The sequence below is a fragment of the Larus michahellis genome, chromosome 19 (genome assembly GCF_964199755.1).
Source record: "Larus michahellis chromosome 19, bLarMic1.1, whole genome shotgun sequence".
Taxonomy (NCBI): Eukaryota; Metazoa; Chordata; class Aves; order Charadriiformes; family Laridae; genus Larus; species Larus michahellis.
Genome location: NC_133914.1, coordinates 1,001,840 through 1,024,281, shown reverse-complemented (window position 1 = coordinate 1,024,281; position 22,442 = coordinate 1,001,840). Strand labels below are relative to the sequence as shown.

Here is a 22,442-nt window from a genome sequence, read left to right as displayed (position 1 = left end):
ATGATGGGGACGATTATTTACTTTTAACTGCATGAAAAGATCAAGCCCTTTTAAGAAAACAAGGCCACCAACTTCAAAGTGCTAACATTCAAGAGGCATCCGCTGCCAGGGTCCCTGGCCAGCTGGGGACAAGGCGGGGGTGCTGCTCCGTCCGGAGGCTCTCTGGCATCAAGTGTCGCTTCACTGCAAGCGTTAGGGCAAAGGTCCCTTTTTTTAGCGAGTACGGGGATCTAGTGAATATATTCGGACAGCGATCCTGTTTGGAAATGGGACTGATATTCAATGCCCGTCGTCCCGCTGGAGGGACGCCCTTTCTGCCCGCTGCCGAGGCTCCCTCGCTCCAGCCGCGGGACAGACAAAAGCTTTAGCGAGGGCTTAGTGCCCCTCCGAGAGCAGCAGCACCGTCCTCGGCCCATCGCACCCGCGATGCTCGCCGCCTCGGTGGGAGGGGAGGACTTTTTAGGGGAGCAGGACTGCAAAAACCCGCCTGTGCCGGGCTAAGGGGCAGCCTTTGGACTGCTTTTATCTACATCCTTTTTACCAGCGCAGTACCTACTGTCCAGCCGAACCATCCCTCCCTGCAGGGAAGCGCTCTGGCCTCTTGCTTCCCGTGCCCTTTCGCTCGGCGATCAATAGTGCAAGTGCTAAACGAAGCAGAGGTGGGGCTGGCAGCAGGTGGTCAATGCACACCCCGTGGCATTGCTCTTCATTGCACAGGTACAACGGAAAAATAACCTGAATGTGATAGAGCGCGCTAAGCTCTGGTTCTTAAAAAAAAAAAAAAAAAAAAAAAAAGAGAGAGAGAAAGAAGGGGAAAAAAAAAATAATAAATGAGGTATACCGATAATCGGAGCTCAGACAGGCCCAGTGGTCACACTCCAGCTCCTGGGTCCCGGGGGCAGCTGCCAACCGAGCTGCTTTCTCCGGGATCCCTGGGTGCTCCCGTGCGCCGTCCTGGCGTCTGCGCCCGAGGCAGATGATGGGGGTCAAACAGTGCGGCGGTTATTCGGACAGCAAGACAAACACTTAGGCCCTTTACTGTACATTTTTTCTAAGTCTACTTTTAAAACCTACATCTTCCCCAAGTACGGACCAGCTCGGTTAAGGTGAGTGTGACTGTCACATCGGGTCACTGAGTCTGTTCTGTGGGACTTCAGCCGCGTTACGCGTAGCACGTCTGTACCCCACCCATTCCAACCCTGCTTGCTGCAGAGGCTGGCTTTTTTTCCATAGGAAATCTTTTCTGCAGCCTTTCAACCTTCTTTTTAGCTCCTACACGTAACTCCTGCACCTCTAACAACCAGCCAAGGGTTGGGGTGTTCTCTGTGCCTGCGGCCGTGGAGTAGAAGGAAGACTTCCAGTTGAAACAGCTTTGCTAGAGAAACACCGGGGCGGGCCGTCACGCCTTCAGCACATCGCGGGCTGCCAACCTTGCCCTTCCTGAAGGTAATTCTACGGATCTGTCCGGAGGCACGAAAACCCAAAGGAAAAGGGAGAGAGCTCTTCATATCTTTTTCCATCTGTGATGCAAAACACATTTAGACTTTGAGTTCAGCCATCAAGAAGAACGGTGCCTGAACACTGTTCCTTGACCTTTAAAATGCAGTTATTTTCCAAATCAGTAACCAAATGCACACCCCTAAGGAAGTTTACAGATGTGCGTTGTCCAAGTGTTTCACATCAATCTGGGAAGAAGTGTCTGAGTCAACTGGAAGAAAACAGAAGGTAGACTCTTTACGCCTGGAAAAACATCACCGGTGATGTGTTTATAAATGGCCTTATATCAGTAAAGACCTTTGTATTGTACTCGCTGCTGCTGAGTATTTGCAAGCTCACTTAAACGAGCACGGATATTCAAATGCGTTAACTCCTCACGTGCACCGACGTGGGCAAACACCTACAAATGCAGGCTTGGTGGTTCACGTCTCGTCGCTGCTGGAGCGGGCGCGTGAGATGGTGAACAGACGGGATTCCCAGCAAAGGGAACCCCCATCCCGCTCCTCTGCCAGTCCCTGGTCTCGTATTTGCTATTGAGAGCTACATCTGTAACCGCTTCTGGAGAAAAGGTTTTAGGAGCTGGAAAAGGTGGTCGTGGAGGGAATCATAGAATCATAGAATCATAGGGTTGGAAGGGCCCTCTGGAGATCATCTAGTCCAACCCCCCTGCCAGAGCAGGGTCACCCAGAGCAGGTGGCACAGGAACGCCTCCAGGCGGGGTTGGAATGTCTCCAGAGACAGAGACTCCCCCACCTCTCTGGGCAGCCTGTGCCAGGGCTCTGCCACCCTCACAGCAAAGAAGTTCCTCCTCATGTTTAGGTGGAACTTCCTATGCTCAAGTTTGTGCCCATTGCCTCTATTTCCCACCGTCTCAGTGGTTCTGTGCCATTTTCCAAAGCCACTTAATAGGTTTAGTTTTGTGACTGCTGGCCAGGTGACTGGTTCTGTGTCTCACCTGATCTCCGGAAAACTCTGTCTAAGCATCCTCTCCCGTTCTATGACGTAGATGAAACAGGAGCTAATTTCTGATTGAGCCCAGAGGCCTGGCCCATCTTCTGGCAGCCTAGAAAATTTTCAGTCACTCAACTTTGGCAAATAAAGCCCATTCCAGGCTTGTCAAAAACCCAGGGATAACTTAGGCCTGGGCACGAAATCATCTAGTGCTTTCTGTGCTTTGCTGCGGGGCCAAGACTTTTATTTCTTTACTAGAGTTTAGGGGATGTTTAAGTATAACTTCCAGGCTATTTTGGCAAAATCCACCCTTGTTACTCAAGTAGGGTGCCTTGATTCCGACACCAGCATCTACTGTCGGCCGGGCTATGGTAAGGTCTTCTGTGTCTCAGGTGGGTGCTACTGGGTGCTCACTTGCTGCTGGGTAGGAAACGGGCTGCAAGTTTAATTCCATTTAAGACTTAATTATTCTTTCTAGGGGAAAATATCTGGAAATTCAAATGGTTTGAATTTCCTGATGGAAGGTGGAAGAAAGGGAGGAAATAACAGTGCATAATACCTAGGCAGCGCAGCCACCTTTGGCAAATCATATAGTACGTTAAAAAAAAAAAAAATAAATGCCCTTTGCAATAACATTCCCCCAGACAAAAACCTGGAGTCCAGAAGCTTGTGGTTTTTCTGGATGTAGAAAGCAACTGGGTGTCTTGGCCTCTTTGTTCTTGTTGTTGGAGGAGGGAAAGCATCTGGCACGTGGTCCCCGGCGCTCAGAGACGCGAAGGAGCTGATGCCGCGATGTGAACGTGGCACGTTTCCATCTCTCCTCCCATTTTGGTTTTTCCACACTGGCGTAAGGTGGGTCCTGACCCAGATGCTTCCCTGGAGAAGTGAGTCCCAGCCGCCCGGGGGGACAGGACGCGTGTTGCTGACAGTGAAGACGTTAAGGTTTTGATGGATCTCGGTTTGTCTAGTGAGTGACGGTCACTGGAAGTCACTGGCGCGGTGGCTCCACCTTGCCGGTCTCTCATTGAGCAGGAGGAATCGTTCCCCCCGAACCCAGCAGACGAGAGTACCCCACTGGGAAAGAACTGGGGTGTGGTTTGTTCTGGCGTGAGCTGCGCTGTTCTCCTCCGATGCACCCTCAGTCTATTGATGATGATAAATAAGCCAAAGTACTTGGGTTCTCCGTGTTCCCTGGAGTACCCAGGTGTGCCTTCCAGCTGTGGCGGGTCTTTTCCCTGGATTTTCCATGGGCCAGCAAGGGCAGGTTTTCACAGGGTGCGGAACCAGCGAGCCTTTTGCTGGACCTGAGGCATCTGCTGCTGTGGGTCCGGCTGCCCCGGGGCTGCTGCTGCTCGGCGTCTGTGCCAGTTCTCCAGCTCCAGAAAAGCCTTGTGTTGCGCGTGGAGAGAGGGACCGGGAAAGCTCTGTGCCTCCCTGGAGAGCCGCACAGCCAGCCGGCTCCATGCTGGAAGGGGGTGGGATGCTGTCTCCGCACCAGTGAGCAGAAAATACCCGCAGAGCTCTGCCCACGCTGCTGTTCCGTTCCCCGTGGACATGGTTTATTGTCCTGCCACAGGCAGATTTTTCCTTTTCCCGTTGAAATAGAGTTTGTAAAGCAAAAGCAAATAATGTTAGCTTGAAGGAGCAGAAAGCTTTTCCTCTTAAGATGCCTTCCCTCACGTGTATTCAAAATTCCAGCACGCCAGGGCAGAGAAAGTTTAGCCTCATGCAGGCGTCGCTGGCCTCATCTAACTGCTCCGTGCTCGGAAGGAACGTCGTGTTCAGCCCGTTGTTTATCCCCGTCCCGGCAGTCAGGGCACCGCGTTTGCTTCCCCAAACCGCCTGCGGCTGTCCGTGCGTCCCGCCGTCCTGCACACTGACATTCAGCACGAGCTCAGAAACCAGCGCGTGTCGCTCGAACGAGCGCTTCCCGCTCTGGGAAACGAGGATTTAATCCTTGAGGAGGCAGGTACCGGCGTCTTGGGCAGACCCCTCTCCATCCCTGGGTCAGCAGCATCCAGCTCGCTCTCTTCTCAGAGGTCTACAGTGATTTTTTTTGACTTGTAAAGTTCCAAAATCCACCATAGCAGCTGAAATTCCTTGACACGATGTCACTAAAATCCTCGCGGTGTCGGGTCAACCAGCCGCCGAGCAGCGGAGTTTTGCTGACCCCCGTTTTGGGGGTTGTGGAGGGAAGAGCTTCACTGCAACGGGCTGTTCCTGCGGGTTTGCTTTTGTTCCATTCTGGCAACAGCTTTGAGCTAGTTCATCGTTCCCGGCGTCACCAGGAGAACCACAGGTTGGTTTGTTGTGCTCTGTGCATTGTGGAATTCTCTGCTTTGCCAAGAAATAACTGTAAAAAATCCCAACTGTGCTGTGGGTCGATCTGTGTTAGAGACTGAAGGTCAGAGCTGTCTGCTCGGTGACAATTCCCCATTCACCTCTCGTCCTCTTCCAGTCTCACGACTGCTCATCTTTTGGTGTGTTGGTTGTTTGTTTTTTTCTCTCTTTTGGAAACTGATCCTTCAGGACAGTCATTGTGTTAAGTATATTTTATGAAGAAACCAGAGTTTCTAGTGGTGTCTCCCCTGAGTATTTTCAGCAAATTTCATTAGGCACCTTCAAAAAAAGCTTCCATAATTCTTGGTTTTGCTACAAGAACTGGTCCCTCGGGGGGGAACCAAAATGCTGCTTTAAAAACAAACAAAACATACAAACAAAAAACCCAAAACACTCATCCTGATAATAAAGTCAAAGCATTTAGTCCTTTGTTCGTAACCTCTCAGTCACCCCAATTCCAGATCAGCAGAAGATGCTGTTGAGATGTTCCCCTGTAGCGTACCAACAAGTCGAGAGTTGGAGAAAGGTGCGTCCTGCCGCGGGGCCGGCCAACCCTCGGCTCCTACTTGGAATTCAAGTATTGAGGGGAGCAGCCTGGAGCCGAGGAGAACATCCCGGGCCCCAGGAGAGCATCCCGGATCCGAGGAGAACATCCCTGATCCACGGAGAGCATCCCGGACCCCGAGCTGGCCCTCGCGGGAGGAAGGGGCCGGGAGCCAGACGATCCACCAGCATCGCGGTTTTCCTGCTGGGTCGTGTCACCTTCTCCTGACTCCAACTTCCACGTGAGGCATCACAGAGTTTATATTCCGGGTCTTGCTTTGGCTGCGCAAGCCCAGGGCCAGTGGTGACACAGGAGGCTGAGACCAGCGCGTGCTCAGGGGAGGCGAGTGCACCTTTTTCTGTCCTCTCGCGCTTTGGCAATGTCACTGGTCACAGGCTACATGCTACCAAAAAAAAAAAAAAAGTTAAATAAAAAAGAAAAACGGCCACCAGAAGTGCTTGCTCAGTGTGGCGGGATTTGTGTCGGAAAACGAACAAACGGGAAGTGACTGGCAGATGTTTCCGGTCCATCCGGAGTCTCTTAGATATTGCAGAGAGTGAGTGTGTTGTTAGCACGTGGCAAAGCTACATAATAGAAGATGCTACATTCCTTGGGGGGAAAAAAAAAATAATAGTGCTGAGTTGGATTTTTTTTCTGAGTTTTGTTTTTTTTTTTTCCTTTGCAAAGCTACCTTTTCCTCGGAGGCAAGGAAATGGAATCGGAGGAACAGAAACCTCGTCGAGGCGCTGCTCGGCAGCGGCGCTGAATGAATCGGACCGAGATGCTCTCGTCGGGTGGTCGGGAGAGAAACGTGTCGCTTCCATTCCTTCCCGGCGGGACGAGGTGCGGTAACAGTCTCGGGGGCGGTCGGCGTCGCAGCCCTCCGGGGTGTGTGTGGGGGGTTTGCTTCTCCTTCCCCTGTCTCAAAACACACGGTCCTCGCTCCCTCTGCAGCATCCCCCTCTGTGTGCCGGGACACGTGCTCGGGGGGGAGCGGGTTTGTTTCGGGAAGGAGATTTAAAAAAAAAAAAAAAAAAAGGAAAAAAAGGAAGAAAAAAAAAAAAAGACGGGATATTTACAGCTCTCCACTAACAGTTTTGGTAGGTCAGGACGTCTCCTTTTGCCTCCCGGCCTCTCCCACCGAGCTGTGCCTACGGGCAGGAGGGGCTGGTGGAGCTCTCCAGGGAGGACTGGGAGAGGCGACGCGTCAGGGGCCCGATGCTGGAGTCGGCCAGGGAGGAGGTGGGGAAGAGTTTGTACCAGCCCGCGACCACGCTGGAGAGATCCAGCTCCTCCAAGACGATCTGGGCCATCCCCATGAAGCACTTGTGGTCCATGCGCCCGTAATCTCCCCAGACGATCACCTGCGGGGCAGAGAAGGCGTTGGAGGAGCTGCCCCGCTCGCCAGGTGGGAGTTTTGGGGGGAAACTCGGCAAATTCAGCGTGGCTGGCCGTGATCAGGACAGGGAGGCTACAGTCTGAAGGACAGCAGTGAGGACACTGCGTTTCTATGCCCTGTCCTCGCTCCCCTGATCCCGCCCTGTCCCCCAGAATCTGTGCGGGGCGCGCGTCACCTGCAGGACTTTGCCCTGGGGACTCTCCTCGAAGAGCAGAGGCTGCTGGTAGGACGGGTCACAGGTTTTCTTCACCACCTTGGTCTTCTTCTTGGCCAGGCAGACGCCGTTCTCCAACAGGTAAACCTTCACGTAGGTGGCTGCGTTGGAAAACGGGTGAGAAACGCTGACTCGGAGCTGGCTCCTGCGACGGTCCCAGCACAGCGCCCGTCCCCAGCACTCCCCCTCCGACCCCCTCCCTCCCCAGCCACCTACCAGGGATGGACTTGGAACCCATCTTCGGGATGAGCCCCCTGGCCTGGATCACCTCCACCTCCAGCTGCCCGTTCCGGTCAGCCATGCCGACGTGGACATCGCCTGGGGCGGGGGAGACGAGACGCGCTCAGCACCTTCCCGATGGCCACCTCCCACCGGGGACAGCCGCAGCCCCGCGTCCCCCCCAGCTCTCCCGTTCGGTGCTGCCGAAAAGCCGGCGGGAGCTGTCGTCTCTGGGGCCCGGCAGCCCCTTCCCCCCCTGCCACCGCCTGCGCCCCCTCCTCAGCACCCAGCGCTCAAGCGCCCGAGCATCCCGCCGCCGGAGCGTGGCTTATCCTGAATTTAGAGGAAGGACAAAGCCGAGCTGATGTGAAGACGCTTAGATGTGAGCAGCAAAGAGAGAGGTGAGAGCCCCCCACTCCCCACCCTCCCCACTGGCTCCATCCCTCGGCAGCCTCGTTGGCGGCATTTTTTCCCTCGTGATGGGAAAAGGGTCTGGGATTAACCGGGGAGGTGCCTTGGCCGGGCGATGCCCTCAGCCGGGAGGGGGAGGCGAGACCCTGGCAAGAGCAGGAGGGGTCGGTGGCCGAGCACCCCCCGGGGGCCAGCACCCACCAGCCCCCATCTCCCCGGTGCTTCACTGGGGTCCTTCCCCGCTCCCTGCGGAGGGGCGTCTGCGGGAGGAAACGTGGCCGGGCACCTCTGGATCTCGGGGTGAAGTTGTTCTCCCACTTACGCTGTCCTGCCCGTACGTACGTACGTCCCTTGGCTGGCGGGTCCCCGTCGCTCGCTGCCTTGTGGCCCCGGGGGGGGGAGAATGGGGACGGGGAAGGGGTGAGCTGACGTCCCAGCGGGGTTTAATAGGAGCGAGATGAACCTGGATGGTCTCAAAACACACTTGGCATTTCAACAGCAAGTCAGGGGACAGCACCGGGGGCTGCGCCAGGAACCGGCTGATGGTGTAGGGATTCGGCACTGTGGGACCTTGTCCCAAGGGAAGCCGGACGTGTCCCCTCCCGGGGGAGGTGGGCAAACCCAGAGGGGTCCAACTGCCCCCCTTCCCTTCCCTCCCACCCTCCCGGGGGTTTACGCGGGGCCAGCAGGACCAGGTCCCTGTGCCGTGGGGACGGAGGGGGCAGGACATGGGACCCTGGTGTGTCCCCCCCGGGGCAGCTCTCCCCATTGCCGGCAGCTCCGGCCCCGCAGCAGGACACGGGGCAGACACCTCGGTGTGTCCTGGGAGCAGCCAGGGACACGCTGCTGCTGGCTGGAAATTCAAATTCATGGGGGGACTTTCCGTAGCCATTTTGGATTTAAAAGGGAAAAACGGAACAAAAGGCGGTTTAGTTGGGTCCCCTCTGCGGCGGGATGCTCGGAGGAGCTGCTGCAGAGGAGAGGCCTCGGGAAAAGGCAGAGCTGCTGCTTCCCCCGGCGGGTGTCCTGCCTGGAGCCCTGCGTGACGTTCCCTCCCGGTGCGGAGCCGGCAGCGGGAGCAGCGGGGAAGGCCAGGGCTCCTGCAAGCCATGCACCCCCCCGGCATGTGCTCGGCATGGGATGCTGCCGGGATCAAGCCTGTCCCCCGGAGCCAGTGCCCCATGGAGCAGCACACGGCCGCTTCCCCCCCAGGCAGCCCCTTCCCTGTCGCTGGAGCATCCTTCTGCCCTGCCCAGCCCCGCACCAGCCAAAACGCAACCCCAACCCTCGCTCCGCGGGGCGGGAGATGGCACCGGCACCCCCTGCCCGGGCAGGGACCCCCCTGCGGCCGGCACTCACCCATCGGCGGGGTGGCCAGCGTTTGCCGTCCCACCAGCTGGCCCGGCCCCAGCCCGTCGAGGAAATCGCTGAACTGGCTCTCGGCGCCCAGCCGGGTCGTGGGGAAGATGAACCTGCGCCGGGGAGGGCAAAGGGCTTCCATGGAGCATCAGGCTGAAGTGAGAGCCCCTGGCAGCGCGGGGGGGATGCCCAGCCCCAGCTCCCGGCCCCCCCGCGCGGTGCCTTACGTGCCGTCGGAGCTGTTGCTGTTGGTGCTGCCGTCGGTGGACTCCCGGCTGCCTTGTCGGGTGACCCTGGTCCTCATCTCCACCGCGATGCCGGTCTCTGTGCTCCTCCGGATGTTGCTGCGCAGCTTTTTGGGGCCACCCTCTGGAAGCCGAGACAGGGGGTGAGCCTGGGGATGAGCCTGGGAAGCGCTGGCTGCCCCCGCACCCTCCTGCGGAATGGGCGTCAAACCAGACGGACAAACCGGGATGCCGGGCACGGCCGGAGCCTCCCCACGTGCTGCTCCCCGCTTTCGGTATGTTACTCAGCATGATTTAGTGATTCGGATTTCATCCCTGGGGATGAAACCCTGCAGGACCCCGCGCAGGCACGTGTCCCGGTGCCACTCACACCCTGCTGGAGAGCCACGGGCTGCCCGCACCCCCTGTGTCCCAGCCCCATCTCTCCCCACAGCCCTCGCCATTGTGCCTTTGCGTGGCTGAGAGCCCCCCCGCACCGCAGTCACCTCCCCCGTGTGCTGAGACCTGCCAGACTCAGCTCACGTGTGCTGACACCATCCCAGCAACTGCTGCAGAGCCACCTCCCGGCCTCCACAATCCCCAGAGCCCCGTCGACACGTGACGACGTCCCCGTGCCGCAGGGGACGGGTGTCCCACGGCCCCCCCCGGGTGCCGCAAACAGGAACAGCCCCAACACGGGCTGATGAGCAAAGTCTCCCTTTCTCCACGCGGTCACACCGTCCCTGCTGCCACATGTCCCCAGTGGCGGCAGATGGCAGAAGGAGGAGCGTGGACCCAGCATCCATCCCTGGCACCGCCGGCAGCCCTGGCATTGCCGGCATCCCTGGCACCGCCGGCAGCCCCGCTCCCGCTGCGTGACCGTGCGTGTGTCAGCACAGCGCCGCGGTTGCTCCTGGGGGAGCCAGGTTTGTCCTGCTCACTCTGGGCCCCCCCCATGGAAGCATTTGCCTGGCCCTGGCAGCCCCCCCGGCGCAGGCGCTGCTCCCCTGGGCACCCGTAGCCCCAAGGGTCCCGGTCCCGCCGTCCCCAGGTGTGGCTCTGCCCCGCTCCGGCACCTCTCACCTGGCTCCTGGGGATAATTATAGCCCTTCAGAAACACCTGGGATGTGCGGGGCTCCCAATTAACTCCTCTCTTTATAGAACATCTCCCGAATCATGAAATGCCAACAAGAACCAGAATAAAAAAGCGATAACTAGAGAGAAAGTCTGCACTAAAATGAGCTTTTTTGCTTCCCCCACCCTTTAAAAAGCTATTTTAAGCCTTTAAATATTTCCCAGAGCTGGAGCGTTTGACAAGTCCTTTCTCCGAGCTCCCTCCCTGCCCGCAGCCGGGACTGGCCGTTACTGGGGGGGGGGACACGGAGCCCAGATCCATCCCCCCCCCACACTGGCAGAGCTCCAGCAACGTCCCCACCTCAGGTTTGCCGATGGATTTGACACCTGGAGAAGTGCTGGGGGGGGTTGTGTTGGGCTTTTTTAGGTGTTTCCATCAAACACATGCAGCTCGAGCATCGCTGTGGGCAGCCGGGAGCCTGCCCCTCTCCTAAAAGCAAAGGGAGGGCTCTGGGGGTGCCGGGGGGGATGTGGGGATCCGGGGGGGGGTCTCACCGGTCTGGTTGAGCTGCAGCGTGCTCTTGCTCCACTGGGACAGCCCCACGATGGCCACCATCTTGGCGCCCAGGCTGGAGCGTCGCTTCTTGCTGGCGGTGATGGTGACGGAGTCGGCGCTGCCCCGCGCGCTCCTCTCGATGTTGTACATCTCGCCGCTGATGCTGGAGCTGCGGACGACGCTCCTGGCCGCCGAGGAGCTGGCATCCCCGTTGAACATGGTCAGCCGCTCGCTCGCCTGCTCGCCGGCCCCGGCTCTGCTGGGTGGGATCAGCTGCGGGGGGGGAGTGGAAAAGCCAGGGGACGTGTCAAGGCCAGCAACGCTGGGCGGTGGCACTGGCCACGTCACCACGCTCCCACCCGGAGCAGCCACACGGGGATGGATGATCCCCCAAAGCCATGGCATTCAGGTGGCACAACCCACCAGCGCCAACGTTACCCACCCGGGGCCGGCGAGGGAAGGGGTGCAGGACCCCCCTGCATGGGGCGGACCCACCAGCCTTGTCCCATGGGACCCGGACAGCCCATGGTGGCCGGGAGGGAGCCGCCGGGAGGGAGCCACCGGTGGGCAGAGGGCTCGGTGCGTCACCAACCCCCAGGCTCAGGAGCAGGAGGTGACGCTGAGGCTTGGGGACAGCCCCGTCCACCTCCGCTGAAGGTATCCAACATTGCAACCAGCAAAGTTCCTCCCGCGCGTCTCCTCCTCCTCCTCACGGCGGCTGCAGCACCCCCACTGTGCCCTGACACGGCCACCTGCCACCCGGCTCCACCGTGGAGCCCCGGCAGCCGCCGGAGCCTGGAGGGACCCCGCTGGGGGTTCTGGGGGTGCCGGGGTGTGGGGCGTTCGCTGGCGGCAGAGGCTGCGACGCGGCTGCCAGACCTCCCGCGCGGCGCAGCGGTGGCTCCCTTCCCTTCCCCATGAATATTTAAACTCCAGCGGGATGGGAGCATCCATCTTCCAAGGAAAGGTGAATTATTAACTCCAGGCCAAGTGAAGCCACTTTATGATAATGGATGGAGGCAACGCCTGGAAAAATATTTCTCTTTCGAGAGAGAGAGTGACGGCTGCAAGCGTCGAGGACGAGTTCTGGCTGGGGACGGGCAGTCAGTCTGGCTGGGGACGGCGGGGGCTTCTGCTGCCCGCTGCCCTCGGGGGAAGGAGCTTCGCAGGGCAGGGCTGGGCTGAGACCCAACGGGAGCCGCAGGCTGGGCTCCAGCACCGCTGATTTATCAATTGCAGAAGGGATGCGAACAGGGGCAAGTGGGCGATTAGTCATTAATATCATTAATGAGCCCCAGAGAGCAGCAGCCGCCCCCCGTTTCCCGTCTGGCTGGTGTTTCCCCCCGCCCCTGCTCTGCCCGGGTGAGTGCGTAGCCGTGTCCCACCGCTTTCACCCCAGCCCTGCTCGTTCCCGAGCGGGACCCCGGCACGGCCGCTTGCGTTCGGCAAGATTTGGGGGTGCACCACGACCGCAGCACATGCTTCCCCTTGTGTACGTCCCACAGGGGGGTCCTGCCTTTGCTGCCGAGCCCCCCACAGGAGGGTTCGAGCCCTTGGATAAAGCCGTCGGTGTGGGGTGAGCACCAGCTCCGGAGCCGGCCATCGCGCCAAGCCGAGATGGGCGAGAGCAGCCAGCAGCGCTTGCCCTACGCTCAGCGTCTCCTCGAGGAGGAGTCGGGGCTGAGCCGCTACCCCCGGGACCTTTGGGATGAGCGTTTTCCAACGCCGCCCGCCACTCTCCAGGCTCTAAACCCGCTGTGGCTGCTCACAAGGGCTGGGGTTTCTCAGCATGCCGCAAGGAATGGATCCCAACCGCAGCCTCAGTGCGTCCTCAGCTTCCCGACCCCATGCCTCAGTTTCCCCACCTGCAAACCTGCTGCGAGACCGTGCCAAAACAAGCGCCGTCCCTCTGCAGGGGCTCAGCCGGCTGCAGCACCCGGCTCGGGCCTCTCCCGGCGGCTTCACGGGCGAGAAGGGCTCTGGCACAACCCAGCCCCGTAATTTCCCCCGCCAGGAACACACAAAAGGCTCCCACTGCTGTTTTCCCCGCTCGGCGCTTCAGCCGCCAGGAGAGCACCAGGCTCTGGTGGAGGCAAATTAGATCAGGAGAGCACAGCGCTAATGGGATCATTCCCAATGCAACACACACGGGGATAATCCACTGCAAAGGACGGGGAGCGCAGGCTCCTCAGCCCAAGGGAAGGATTTTCTTTATCCTGCCCATAATTTTACCCCCTATCTCTTTTCCCAATCTGCCTCTGGCCTCTGCGGGGAGCGGGTGACAGACGGGGGGATCACGGGGTGCCCAGTGCTCGCTGCTGAGTGGAGCCCAGCCGGAGCCCGAGCACCAAGAGCTCCAGAGCCTGTGGGTGCCATCGTCGAGCCAGCCTTGGCCACCGCCACAGCATCCCTGGCCACCACCACGGCATCCTCGGCCACCGCCACAGCATGCCCGGCCACCGCCACAGCATGCCCAGCCACCGCCACAGCATCCCTGGCCACCACCACAACATGCCCGGCCACCGCCACAGCATCCCTGGCCACCGCCACAGCATGCCCGGCCACCGCCACAGCATCCCTGGCCACCACCACAGCATCCCTGGCCACCACCACAGCATGCCCGGCCACCACCACAGCATCCCTGGCCACCACCACAGCATGCCCGGCCACCACCACAGCATCCCTGGCCACCACCACAGCATGCCCGGCCACCACCACAGCATGCCCAGCCGGCACAGGCAGCCCTGATGCTGCCTCTCCCCCAGCTCCCCGTCCCCAGCAGCGGGTGGGGGGACGCAGAGATCGGCACCACGCTTCCCTTCACCCCCGCTCCAGATTTTATTTGTCCTCTATATTGGCAAAACACCGGCATTCTCAGAACAAACCACCGCGATGCTCCAGCAGCGGCTGGATCGCACGCAAGCCCCCTGCTTCCCTGCCATGGAAGCACATCCCCGAGCCGCCGGAGTGGGGGGCAGCTCCCGCAGCCCCCGCCAGCCCTTACCGCCGCCACGCACCGTCCTTCTCCAGTGAGCCAGGCCCTGTTCCCCCACGGACCGGGATGGCTGTGGGATGCAGGGAGCCACCGGGCACCGGCTGAGCAGCCGGGAGAGGTGTCATGGCTGTAGCATCCCCCCGGCTGCTCCGCTGCGGGGCGGACACGCAGCCAGCGCCCGGCACCGATGCACAAGGCGCAGACGAGCACGACCGGCAGGAAAACGGGCTCCCTGTTGCATTCCCATCGCCGCTGCGGCGAGGCTGCCGGGGCCGAGCCCTCCCCGCACCGGCACCCCCAAGTTAAAGAGGAGACGGAGGCATCTTACCGCCCTGCGCAGGTGGAGGAGGACTGGGCAGCAGCCGCCCCGCTCCCCCTGCCGAGGAGGCTCAGCCCCCCAGCCCCATCCCCGGCTGGAGACGGAGGGTGACGGGGCTGGTTAATCTTTAAAGGGTTCTGGAGAGCGGGGCTGTGCCGGCGCTGCTTCAGCATCTCCTTCAGCATCTCCATGGTTACATGGCTGACCCAGTTCTCCTCCCAGCCCCGAGCAGGGGCAGAGCGGTCCAGCGGAGCGGGATGCGCCTCGGTGGGGTTGGGGGCACCCCTGGGCCAGGCTCCGGGTGCCCGGTCACCCCGCTGGGTCCCCCCCCCCAGCCGGGTGTCACGGACCTGCCGGGGGGGTGACGGAGCTGGGAAAAGTGGGGAGCAAGGGTGGGGGGGTCACAGGTGACCCCGGGGGGCCATCAGAGCTGTACGGCCCCGCCGCCGGCACATCCCACTGCCCACACGGTGTCAGGGGCTGCGAGGGGCGAGGAACGGGGCTGAGAGGGAGCCCTGGCCCCAAACACCCCACTGAGATAGAAACGGGGGGCAAAGCATCGATGGGGGAAGTTGGGTGCTTTGGCAAAGGCCGTGGGGAAGGAGGGAGGAGCCCGTGGTGTCCCCACACAGGTGGGGAAGGGTCCCTGGGGGCGGGCGGGGAGAGGAGGAGGAGGAGGAGGAGGAGGAGGGAGGTGATAAATGAGCACCCAGCAGTAAGCGGGGCTGGCTGGGATGCTGCCTCACCAGGGAAGCTGGCAGAGGGATTTTGGGGGATTTCTGCTCCCTCAAAGCCCCCAGGGTGACCGTCCCCAGGGAGAGACGGGGTTGGAAAGCCCCAGCAACAGGGCGGTGGGTCCTCCTGCCCCCAGCTGCCCCTGCAGCCCCCCGCCCGCAGGGAGAACACTGAAATGCTGCCGACACCTGGAGCAGGTAGGCCCTAAAATCTGCACTTTTGGGGGAAAAATAAAACCAAACCCAAAGCTCGTAAAGAGCTGCTGCTGCCAGTCCTGAGCAGGGCACGCCACGCTCAGGGTGAGCCGCGGCAGCGCAGCGCACGAGCACCTGCTCCTCCTTCTGTTGGGAAGTAAGGCAAGGGCTTATTTCCCCTAAAAGTACTTAATTCTAATTAATTGCTTCAGGTTTGATAGACAGTTGCTCATACAAATTCAATTGCCCAGCAAGAGGCACAACTCAGTGCACATGAGCTGAGAACTTGCAAGTAACTCCGGCTCCTGGAGCTGCGCGTCCCATTGCCCAGGCAGGTTATCCAAGTTATATTCCGGCTGAAGCGCGCGGCAGGCACGGCATTAATCCTCCTGTGCAATCTCCATGGGAAACAGGAACCTTGAAATTAAAGGATGGGTCCGAATGTGCTCCGTTTGTGGGAGACATGGAGTTTAGAGGGGAGAAGTTGGGATGGGGCAGTGCCAGGGCTGTGCTCAGGGATCCCCCCGGAGCAGCTCCCACCCGAGGGTGCTCCAGCCCGGGCACCTGGAAAAGGCCTGGCTGTTGTCCGAGGAAGGTTTGGCAACCCTGTGCCTGGCAGGAAGAAGGAGAGGAGGAGAGCCATGGGGCAAACTCTGTGGCATGCTCTGGCTGGGTCGCTCCAGGACGGATGATTCTCCAAAATCTCACCCTGTGCTTGGGTGGGAGCAGGAGGGGAAACTACCAGAGCTGCTGTCGGGTGCTGGCGCTGCCGATGGGATGGGATGGGATGGGAGAGCAGCATCAGGAGCCGCTTGCGTTGGCAGTGCCGGCACACGGGGCTTTGCTGAGAAGGCGACCGTGCAGCCCGGTCTGTCTGCGGCACCAGGAGGCTTTCCACCGGGATGGGAAGTGCCGATGGTCGTGGTGTGGGGGAAGAGCTCGGTCCCTGCACGGACCTGCCGACGGGATGGTGGTGGCAGCGGCCAATGCTGCGGCCTGGGGACGTCCCCAAGGGCTGAGAGGTGGTTTCATGGAGAGCAGCTCTTCCAGCGACCCACACAACGCATCGCATCTCTTCTGGGATGAGCAGTGGGATGGTATTCCTGAAGGCCGGGGGTGGATCGGGTCTGAACAGCCTTCCTGCTCCAGGCGCTCTCCTCCGTGTCCTGTGCGTGGGGACAGACTCCGCTGGGAGCCCGAGCGAGAGGTAACGGGAGCCACAGCCCTGCGTGGCGTCTCCAGCGCAGCACTGACACACAAGAACCCGCTGTCCTGTGCCGGAGGGTGAACCTTCCCTGGTCCCGGCTGTGCCCACACACGCCTCGGCCACGGTGAGCTCCTTGCCATCCCCGCTCACGGAGCACGTGTCCATCTCCAGCCAGGCTGGGGGCCGCAGCTCCAACGGAATCGGTGCTCCTGGCAGACGGGATCCGTCTGGGAGCACCAGGACCGGGAACCGAGTATCTCCAGGAGGGACAGGCAGGAACACAGCATCTTCCTGCACCCACCTCGCTGCCATCCTTCACTGGGTGGGGGGGAAGGACGTGGGAGCCCATGTCTCCCCCTGTCTGGTGGCCTGATCTCGGGCTAAACCCCCTCCGAGACGCTGGGAGCCCAGGGCCAGTGCCCTGACCACGCCGTCCCTTTCCCCCGTGTCCCTGCGTGACGTCTGCCACTCGGTTAAATCAGATCTTTGCTGAATCCTGCCGTTTCCTAGGCAACATAAAAGAATCAGAGGAGCAAATGCCACCCGGCAGGGCTGTGGCTGGGGGACGGCCGGCTCCCGCTGCGCCCGGCCTGCTGGGCTAGCTGTCTGGTGGCGAGGGCTCACGGCACTGCGGCAAGCACCGGGGCATCCCTGACGGCTCGCATCCCGCAGACGTGCTGCCTGGACCAGGCAGGGCAAATCTCATGGTCCCTGTGTTGGCTGCACCCCGGGGCTGGTTTTGGCCATGATGGGCAGCTTGAGACGGAGCCGGACCTCGCTGGGGACACAGGAGCGGGCATGTGGCCGCTGCCAGCAGCTGCCTTGAGTAGCGTGACGCTGCAGCCAGGCGGCCCTGACAACTGGGCCACGTCCATGGGGAGGCAGCAGGGACAGAAGAAACCAGCCCAGGCCCTTTGGTGGCCCCAGGATGGGTCGGGGATGGGGTCACCGGCACCCAGACCCCAACAGCCCCTTGCCGGTGCTTAGGCAGAGGGCTTGTACCGCCACGACGGCGCTGGGGCCAGTACTAACCTCCACCGGCACGGAGGGGCTGTGGGAAGGAGCTTTTCCCGTTACCCAGCAGCCGCTGCCTTCCCGGCTGCATGGCTCCGAGCTCTGCAATGCAGCTCACACCGCTCGCCTGTGTGTGTGAATCCCATCAATATTTCATGGAGCTGCTTCCTCCAGGGGAAGGACTGCTATCAGCTCTGGCTTTCTGCTGCTCCTACCAGCGCTCCTCTTCTGGCAGAGAACATCCGATTTCCTTCCACTGGTGGCCAGCACCCAACAGCCCCCTCTTTCCCTCCTCCTTCTGCCTTACAAATATCGCTTTGTCTTTTCAGGGCTCTGTATCCCACGTGGGGCAAGAGCTGTGAAGTGCCCTCGGGCTCAAATCTCACCATCTTCTGCCCCGGTTGCTCCCCTGCTCACCGCAGAGATGCCCAACGCCGCGGCCCCGTGTTGGGCTCCCCGGCACCAAGCCACCAGCTCTGCAGCTCCAGGACGGGTGACCAAACCCACCCGCGTTCCCTGCGGCCCCCCCAGCTCCGTGTCCAGCAGCAGATCGGTGAGCATGGCCCCGTGACAGCCCGGTGCCAGCAGCCCAGACCCCGTTTGACTGGGTCCAATCCACCCTGCCCGGCCACGTCCAGCCCGCAGGTCCCAGCTGGCTCAGCGGGAGCCGGGGGGTGAGGCAGCCTGTTTGCAGAAAAAGTTGCTTTTTAAATGCTAAGGCTGCACTATTACAGCAAAGCTTCTTATGGGATCAGCAAAAATCTTGCTTGCCGTAGGAAGGCTTCTGTGAGCCGGAGCGATGCCAGGAGGTGGTGGGAGCCTGGCACTGCCTGCGGCAAATGCCCATCGTGGTCGGTGCCCGACCTGGCGAGAGGAGCCAGGGCAGCTCTCCTGGGCCGGCACCGGCACCCGCGGCCCCGGCAGAGCGGGAAGATGGGCCGACGAGGCGCTGGAGCGGCTGCTCCCGGCGAGGTGCTGCCGCCGGTGAGACGCTGCTCTCCGGAGCACGGGTGCCTCGGCTGGGGAGACGGCAACACACAAGTGTGCCTGGGGCGAAGGGCAAATGCTCCCGCATCACTCCACCGCCCAGCAACTAAAATAGGCGCAATTCGCTATTTTCAGGCTGAGAGACCTCCAGCTCCGGGAGCCGCTTTGTCTGTGGGGAGGATGAGGACCCCAGGGAGGGTCCCACCGTGATCCCTCCGCAGTCGGACACAGCATCACATTCAGGGGAGCCCCTGAACCCGGCAGGCAGCGAGCGCGGCGTGTCAGCAGGGCTGTCAATCCCGCGCTAAATCGCTTTAAAATAATTACTAAATGAGCCTGTTTCCCTGCTATTTGAGATGCTGTGACAAAACATTTTAAGTGCATTGAAATGGATGCAAGGAGATGGTGCCGCACGGCTTGGGTTTTAATAAGCAGGAGAATTAGGCGTTTTCATAACCTTAGACTGCATCTCGCCTCAATGTGCTGATGCTTCCCAGGGGGCTGCAGCGCAGCGAGAGCAGGCGTGAGCCCACCACGGGCCCGATCCGCAGGGGCTGAGCTTGAGGGGCAGCAGAAGCTGTGGGAAGATGGACCTGGGGTGTCGGGGGAAGCCGGTGGGGATTTGCCTCCCAGTTTGATGTGCAAGGGGCAGACGAAGACACCGCCATCTCATCGGTGTCCGTGTCCCACAAAGGCTACTGCGACCGGTGCCGCGATGACGGGGCTGAAATGGGGACAAAGCGAGAGCCCAGGAGCGCTGGGACGTGGGAGGCGGCAAGAATTTGCCCTGGCAAGGGATGTCGGAGAAGGTGCGTGGCTCCTCGAGAGAGCCGCGTGAGCGCAGCAGAAGGGCTGGCTTTTGAGAGGTGTTGATGTAGAAAGAAACCAGCACGCGTCTAAATTGGGGCTGGAGGGGAGAGGAGCGGGAGCGGCCGCTCCACTGCTCGGGGAAGGGGCCATGCCACACAGCCGGCCGTGCCAGGGCTGGCTCGGGCAGGCGGCCCCTTGTCCGGTGGTGAGGGACATCCGCAGGCTGTGGTGCCTGGCAGCGAAGCCGACGGGTCTGTGCTGCGCCGCCGGCCCGAGGGGATCGCAGGCTCTTGCTCTCAGCGCATAATGAAATCAGCAGCCCAGCCCCACGGGATGCTCCCTGCGCGCCAAGTGGTGCAATTCAGCCCAGGGCTAATTGTTTTGCTCAGCCTCGAAAGACCCCTGCTGACACTTCCCAGACCCCCGGGAGTGGGCACCGGCCACCACAGAGCCTGGCATGGCCACCACCTCCTGCCGGGACAACTCTGCAGCTCAGTATGAGCACCCAGGTGGTGGCCCTGGCTCTGGGGGGGCCCATTTGGAGGTGCAGAGCAGCCATCGCTCCGCAGCAGCACAGCGGATGCGGTGGCCAGGCAGGCCCATGCCCATTCAGGTGCTTCCCCGCGGCGGGGGGTAAGCGATGCCCACACTGCCCTCGGACTTCTCCCCACTTACTGAAACCCCAGTATAGAGTTAGCAGGGGCAACGCAGGGGCCTCTGCCCGTCCCGGGCCATTGTTTCACTCCTCCTCACCAGTTCTTTAATGGATTTCCCTACAGAACCAGCCACAGCACCTGCCCAAAACGCCATGGAGGGCAGAACAAGCTCTCCGGACCGAGCAGAGTCAAATCAATGTACGAAGCGCAGGCTGGAGACGCCGGGAAGAGGTGAGTGCTGGCGTTACGTGGGCTGCTCGGTGGGAGGGTGAGGCCCCGAGGCAAAGCCCTCCCCAGGCAGGACCCACTGCTTTCCCCAGTCCCTAACCCCCATTTCCCCGGTGGCGGGACCGTCGTGCACGGGATGGGGTTGACGTCAACGGGCTTTCAGCGGGGATGATGGATGGCACGGAAAAGCGCTCCTGTTCCCGAGCCGCTAGCTGGGAAACGCTGCCCGCCGCCCTGAGCCGGGGAGGGCTCCGGTAAACTGGCCCCAGCGGCGCCCAGCCGGGGAGCCCTCGGGCACGGGGAGAGCGCGGCCACAGCCCCCACGCTTTCGGTGCAGCGATGTTTTTGGGGTACGACGTCTCCGCACGGAGCCTGGAGTATGTTTTAGGGGTGCCAGGCACACCTCGTTGGCAGCCGTGGGGTGCGGGAGGAGCACCGGGGCTGTCCCACCGCGGGTCGGGACCCCTCTTCTCCCCTCTACCCTCCCGGGGCTGCCGCAGCGCCCGTCCCGCTCCTCCCCGGCACCGCATCCGCGATGGGCATCCCCCAAAATCACCGCCCCTCCCCAACCCCGGCCGCCGGCGGGGGATGCTCCGAGGCAGGTGCGGCCCCGCTCCCCGCCGGTGGCCGCGGGGACCGAGGCGGTGGCCGTCCCGCTCGCCCGGCAGCGCCCCACCCCGCGCCGCCGCCGCGGGCACTCACCGCCGCTGCCGCCGCCGCCGCCGCCGCCCGTGCCCGCTCCTCCCCTCGGCCCCGGCGGGCTGCTGGGAGCGGCGGGCGGGGGAGCCCCGCGCCCGGCCCCGACGGACCGGGCTGCCGCCGAGGGGGGCCGGCGTCCCCCCCGAGGGTCCGACCCGGGGCTGCACGGCGCCCCCCGAAAGCTGCCGGCTGCGTCCTGCTCCCCGCAGCAGCGTGCCGAGAGCTGCCGGCTGCACCCCAAAAGCCACCGGCTGGACCCTGCGCCCATCAGTCGGATCCTAAGGGCTGCTGGCTGCACCCTCCTCCTGTCAGCCGGACCCCGAGAGCCTCCAGCTGGACCCTACACCCATCAACCACACACTACACCTGCCAGCCAGATCCCAAGAGTCACCAGCCAGACTCTACACCCACCAACCAGACCCCAAGAGCCTCAAGCAGGACCCTACACATGCCAGTCAAACCCCAAGAGTTACCAGTTGGACCCTACACCCATCAGTTGGACCCCAGAATCCACCAGCAGGACTCTGCCTATGCCAGCTGGACCCCAAGAGCCTCCAGCTGGATCCTACACCCATCAACCAGGCACAACGCCTGCCAGCCAGACCCCGAGAGTCACCAGGCAGACTCTACACCCATCGACTGGACCCCAAAATCCACCAGCAGGACTCTACACCTGCCAGCCAAACCCCGAGAGTCACCAGCCAGACCCTACACCCATCAACTGGACCCCAAGAGCTGCCAACCTGACCCTTGTCCCACCAGCCAGACCCCAAGAGTTGCCAGCCAGACCCCAAGAGTTGCCACCCAGACCCCAAGAGTCACCAGCCAGACCCCACGCCCATCAGCCAGCCCCCCAGTGTTGCCCACGGGAGCCTCCAGCCAGACCTGAAGTGCTGCCAGCCGGTCCCTGCTCCTCCTGGGTGGCCGCAGTGCCTGCTCCTTCGGGAACACATAAACCTCCCGGCTCCAATCCCCGCTGTCTCCTCGTGCTCCCAGCCTTTCGGCTGCTGCCAGAGAGCGAGCGTGGCCCTCCCGGGGGGACGGGGACCGAGGGGGCACTTCTTGTGCCCTAATTCCTTCCAAAGGAGAAAGTTTGAGCGGAGAAGCAGCCCCGGTTCCCGTGCTGCCCTTGGACTCACCTTGGCTCCCTGAATACCGACGCTAATTTCTCTCTAAGCAGTGTCTCTTTTTACTCGTGGTAAATTCCTCCAGTGCTTTCCCTGCGTTTCCTCTGCAGGCTGCACACCGCGGCTGACATGGAGCCACGTGCCAGGAGGAAACCCTCCTTCGCCAACTTTAACTCTGTCCCTCCCTAAAATAACGCCGGGTTTGACTTTCCCAGAGGGTGGGCTCTCCATCCTCGCCATGCCGGGGGTCCCGGGGCTGCCACAGGCTCCCTGGGCTGCGGGGAACCACCCGGCCCTCGTGGGCAAAGCCTCCGGATTGGCGTGAGGGCCTGGGGGGTGATTTGGGACCGCAGCCCCCGGGTGGGTCGGAGCAGGGAGGATGGGGTGGCTGCTGGAGGGGAAGGGGATGCTTGGGAGAGCCAGGATGTGATCGGGTCCTGGTGTCGTGCACGGGAAAACTGGTTAAGGAGCAGGAATAGCTGAAAGAACTAAATATGGAAACTTGGATAAAACATCGCTGAAGTAGGGAGATGGTTTCCTAACAGAATTCAAAGCATATAAACAAACTCAGGGAGGGAGAGAGGTTGTCTGGAGGGGGCCTTTATGAGTAATATTTAGAAAAACTGGCTGAAAATATCTCGGTAAGGAAGGCTATTTCATCAAAGAAAACTTCCAGCTTTGTG

At 61.3% G+C, this 22,442-nt stretch overlaps 1 protein-coding gene and 1 long non-coding RNA gene across 12 annotated transcripts; one reads left to right on the top strand and one right to left on the bottom strand.

Annotated features, from left to right (window-relative positions):
* Positions 1–776: 776 nt before the first annotated feature.
* RIMS3 (regulating synaptic membrane exocytosis 3) lies at positions 777–21,865 on the bottom strand. 11 transcript variants are annotated; one of them, XR_012584237.1, is made up of 7 exons: positions 13,793–14,069; positions 10,788–11,061; positions 9,162–9,303; positions 7,162–9,047; positions 6,907–7,046; positions 3,101–6,696; positions 777–1,708 (listed from the first exon to the last, which is right to left on the bottom strand). XR_012584237.1 is itself a non-coding variant. In XM_074563240.1 (7 exons), the coding sequence occupies exons 2-7, from the start codon at positions 11,005–11,007 to the stop codon at positions 6,484–6,486; spliced, it is 930 nt and encodes a 309-aa protein (XP_074419341.1). In that variant the 5' UTR covers positions 11,008–11,061; positions 21,772–21,865; the 3' UTR covers positions 777–6,483. The 11 variants fall into 11 exon arrangements, 5 of the variants coding, with proteins under 5 accessions (XP_074419341.1, XP_074419342.1, XP_074419338.1 ...); XM_074563240.1 differs by lacking the exon at positions 13,793–14,069 and adding an exon at positions 21,772–21,865 and having other exon boundaries at positions 777–6,696; positions 7,162–7,263; positions 8,935–9,047; XM_074563241.1 differs by lacking the exon at positions 13,793–14,069 and adding an exon at positions 21,518–21,776 and having other exon boundaries at positions 777–6,696; positions 7,162–7,263; positions 8,935–9,047.
* LOC141733194 (uncharacterized) lies at positions 14,857–19,930 on the top strand. Its single transcript, XR_012584238.1, has 3 exons — positions 14,857–15,034; positions 17,582–17,805; positions 19,829–19,930. It is a non-coding gene; the product is annotated as an uncharacterized LOC141733194 (long non-coding RNA).
* Positions 21,866–22,442: the final 577 nt, after the last annotated feature.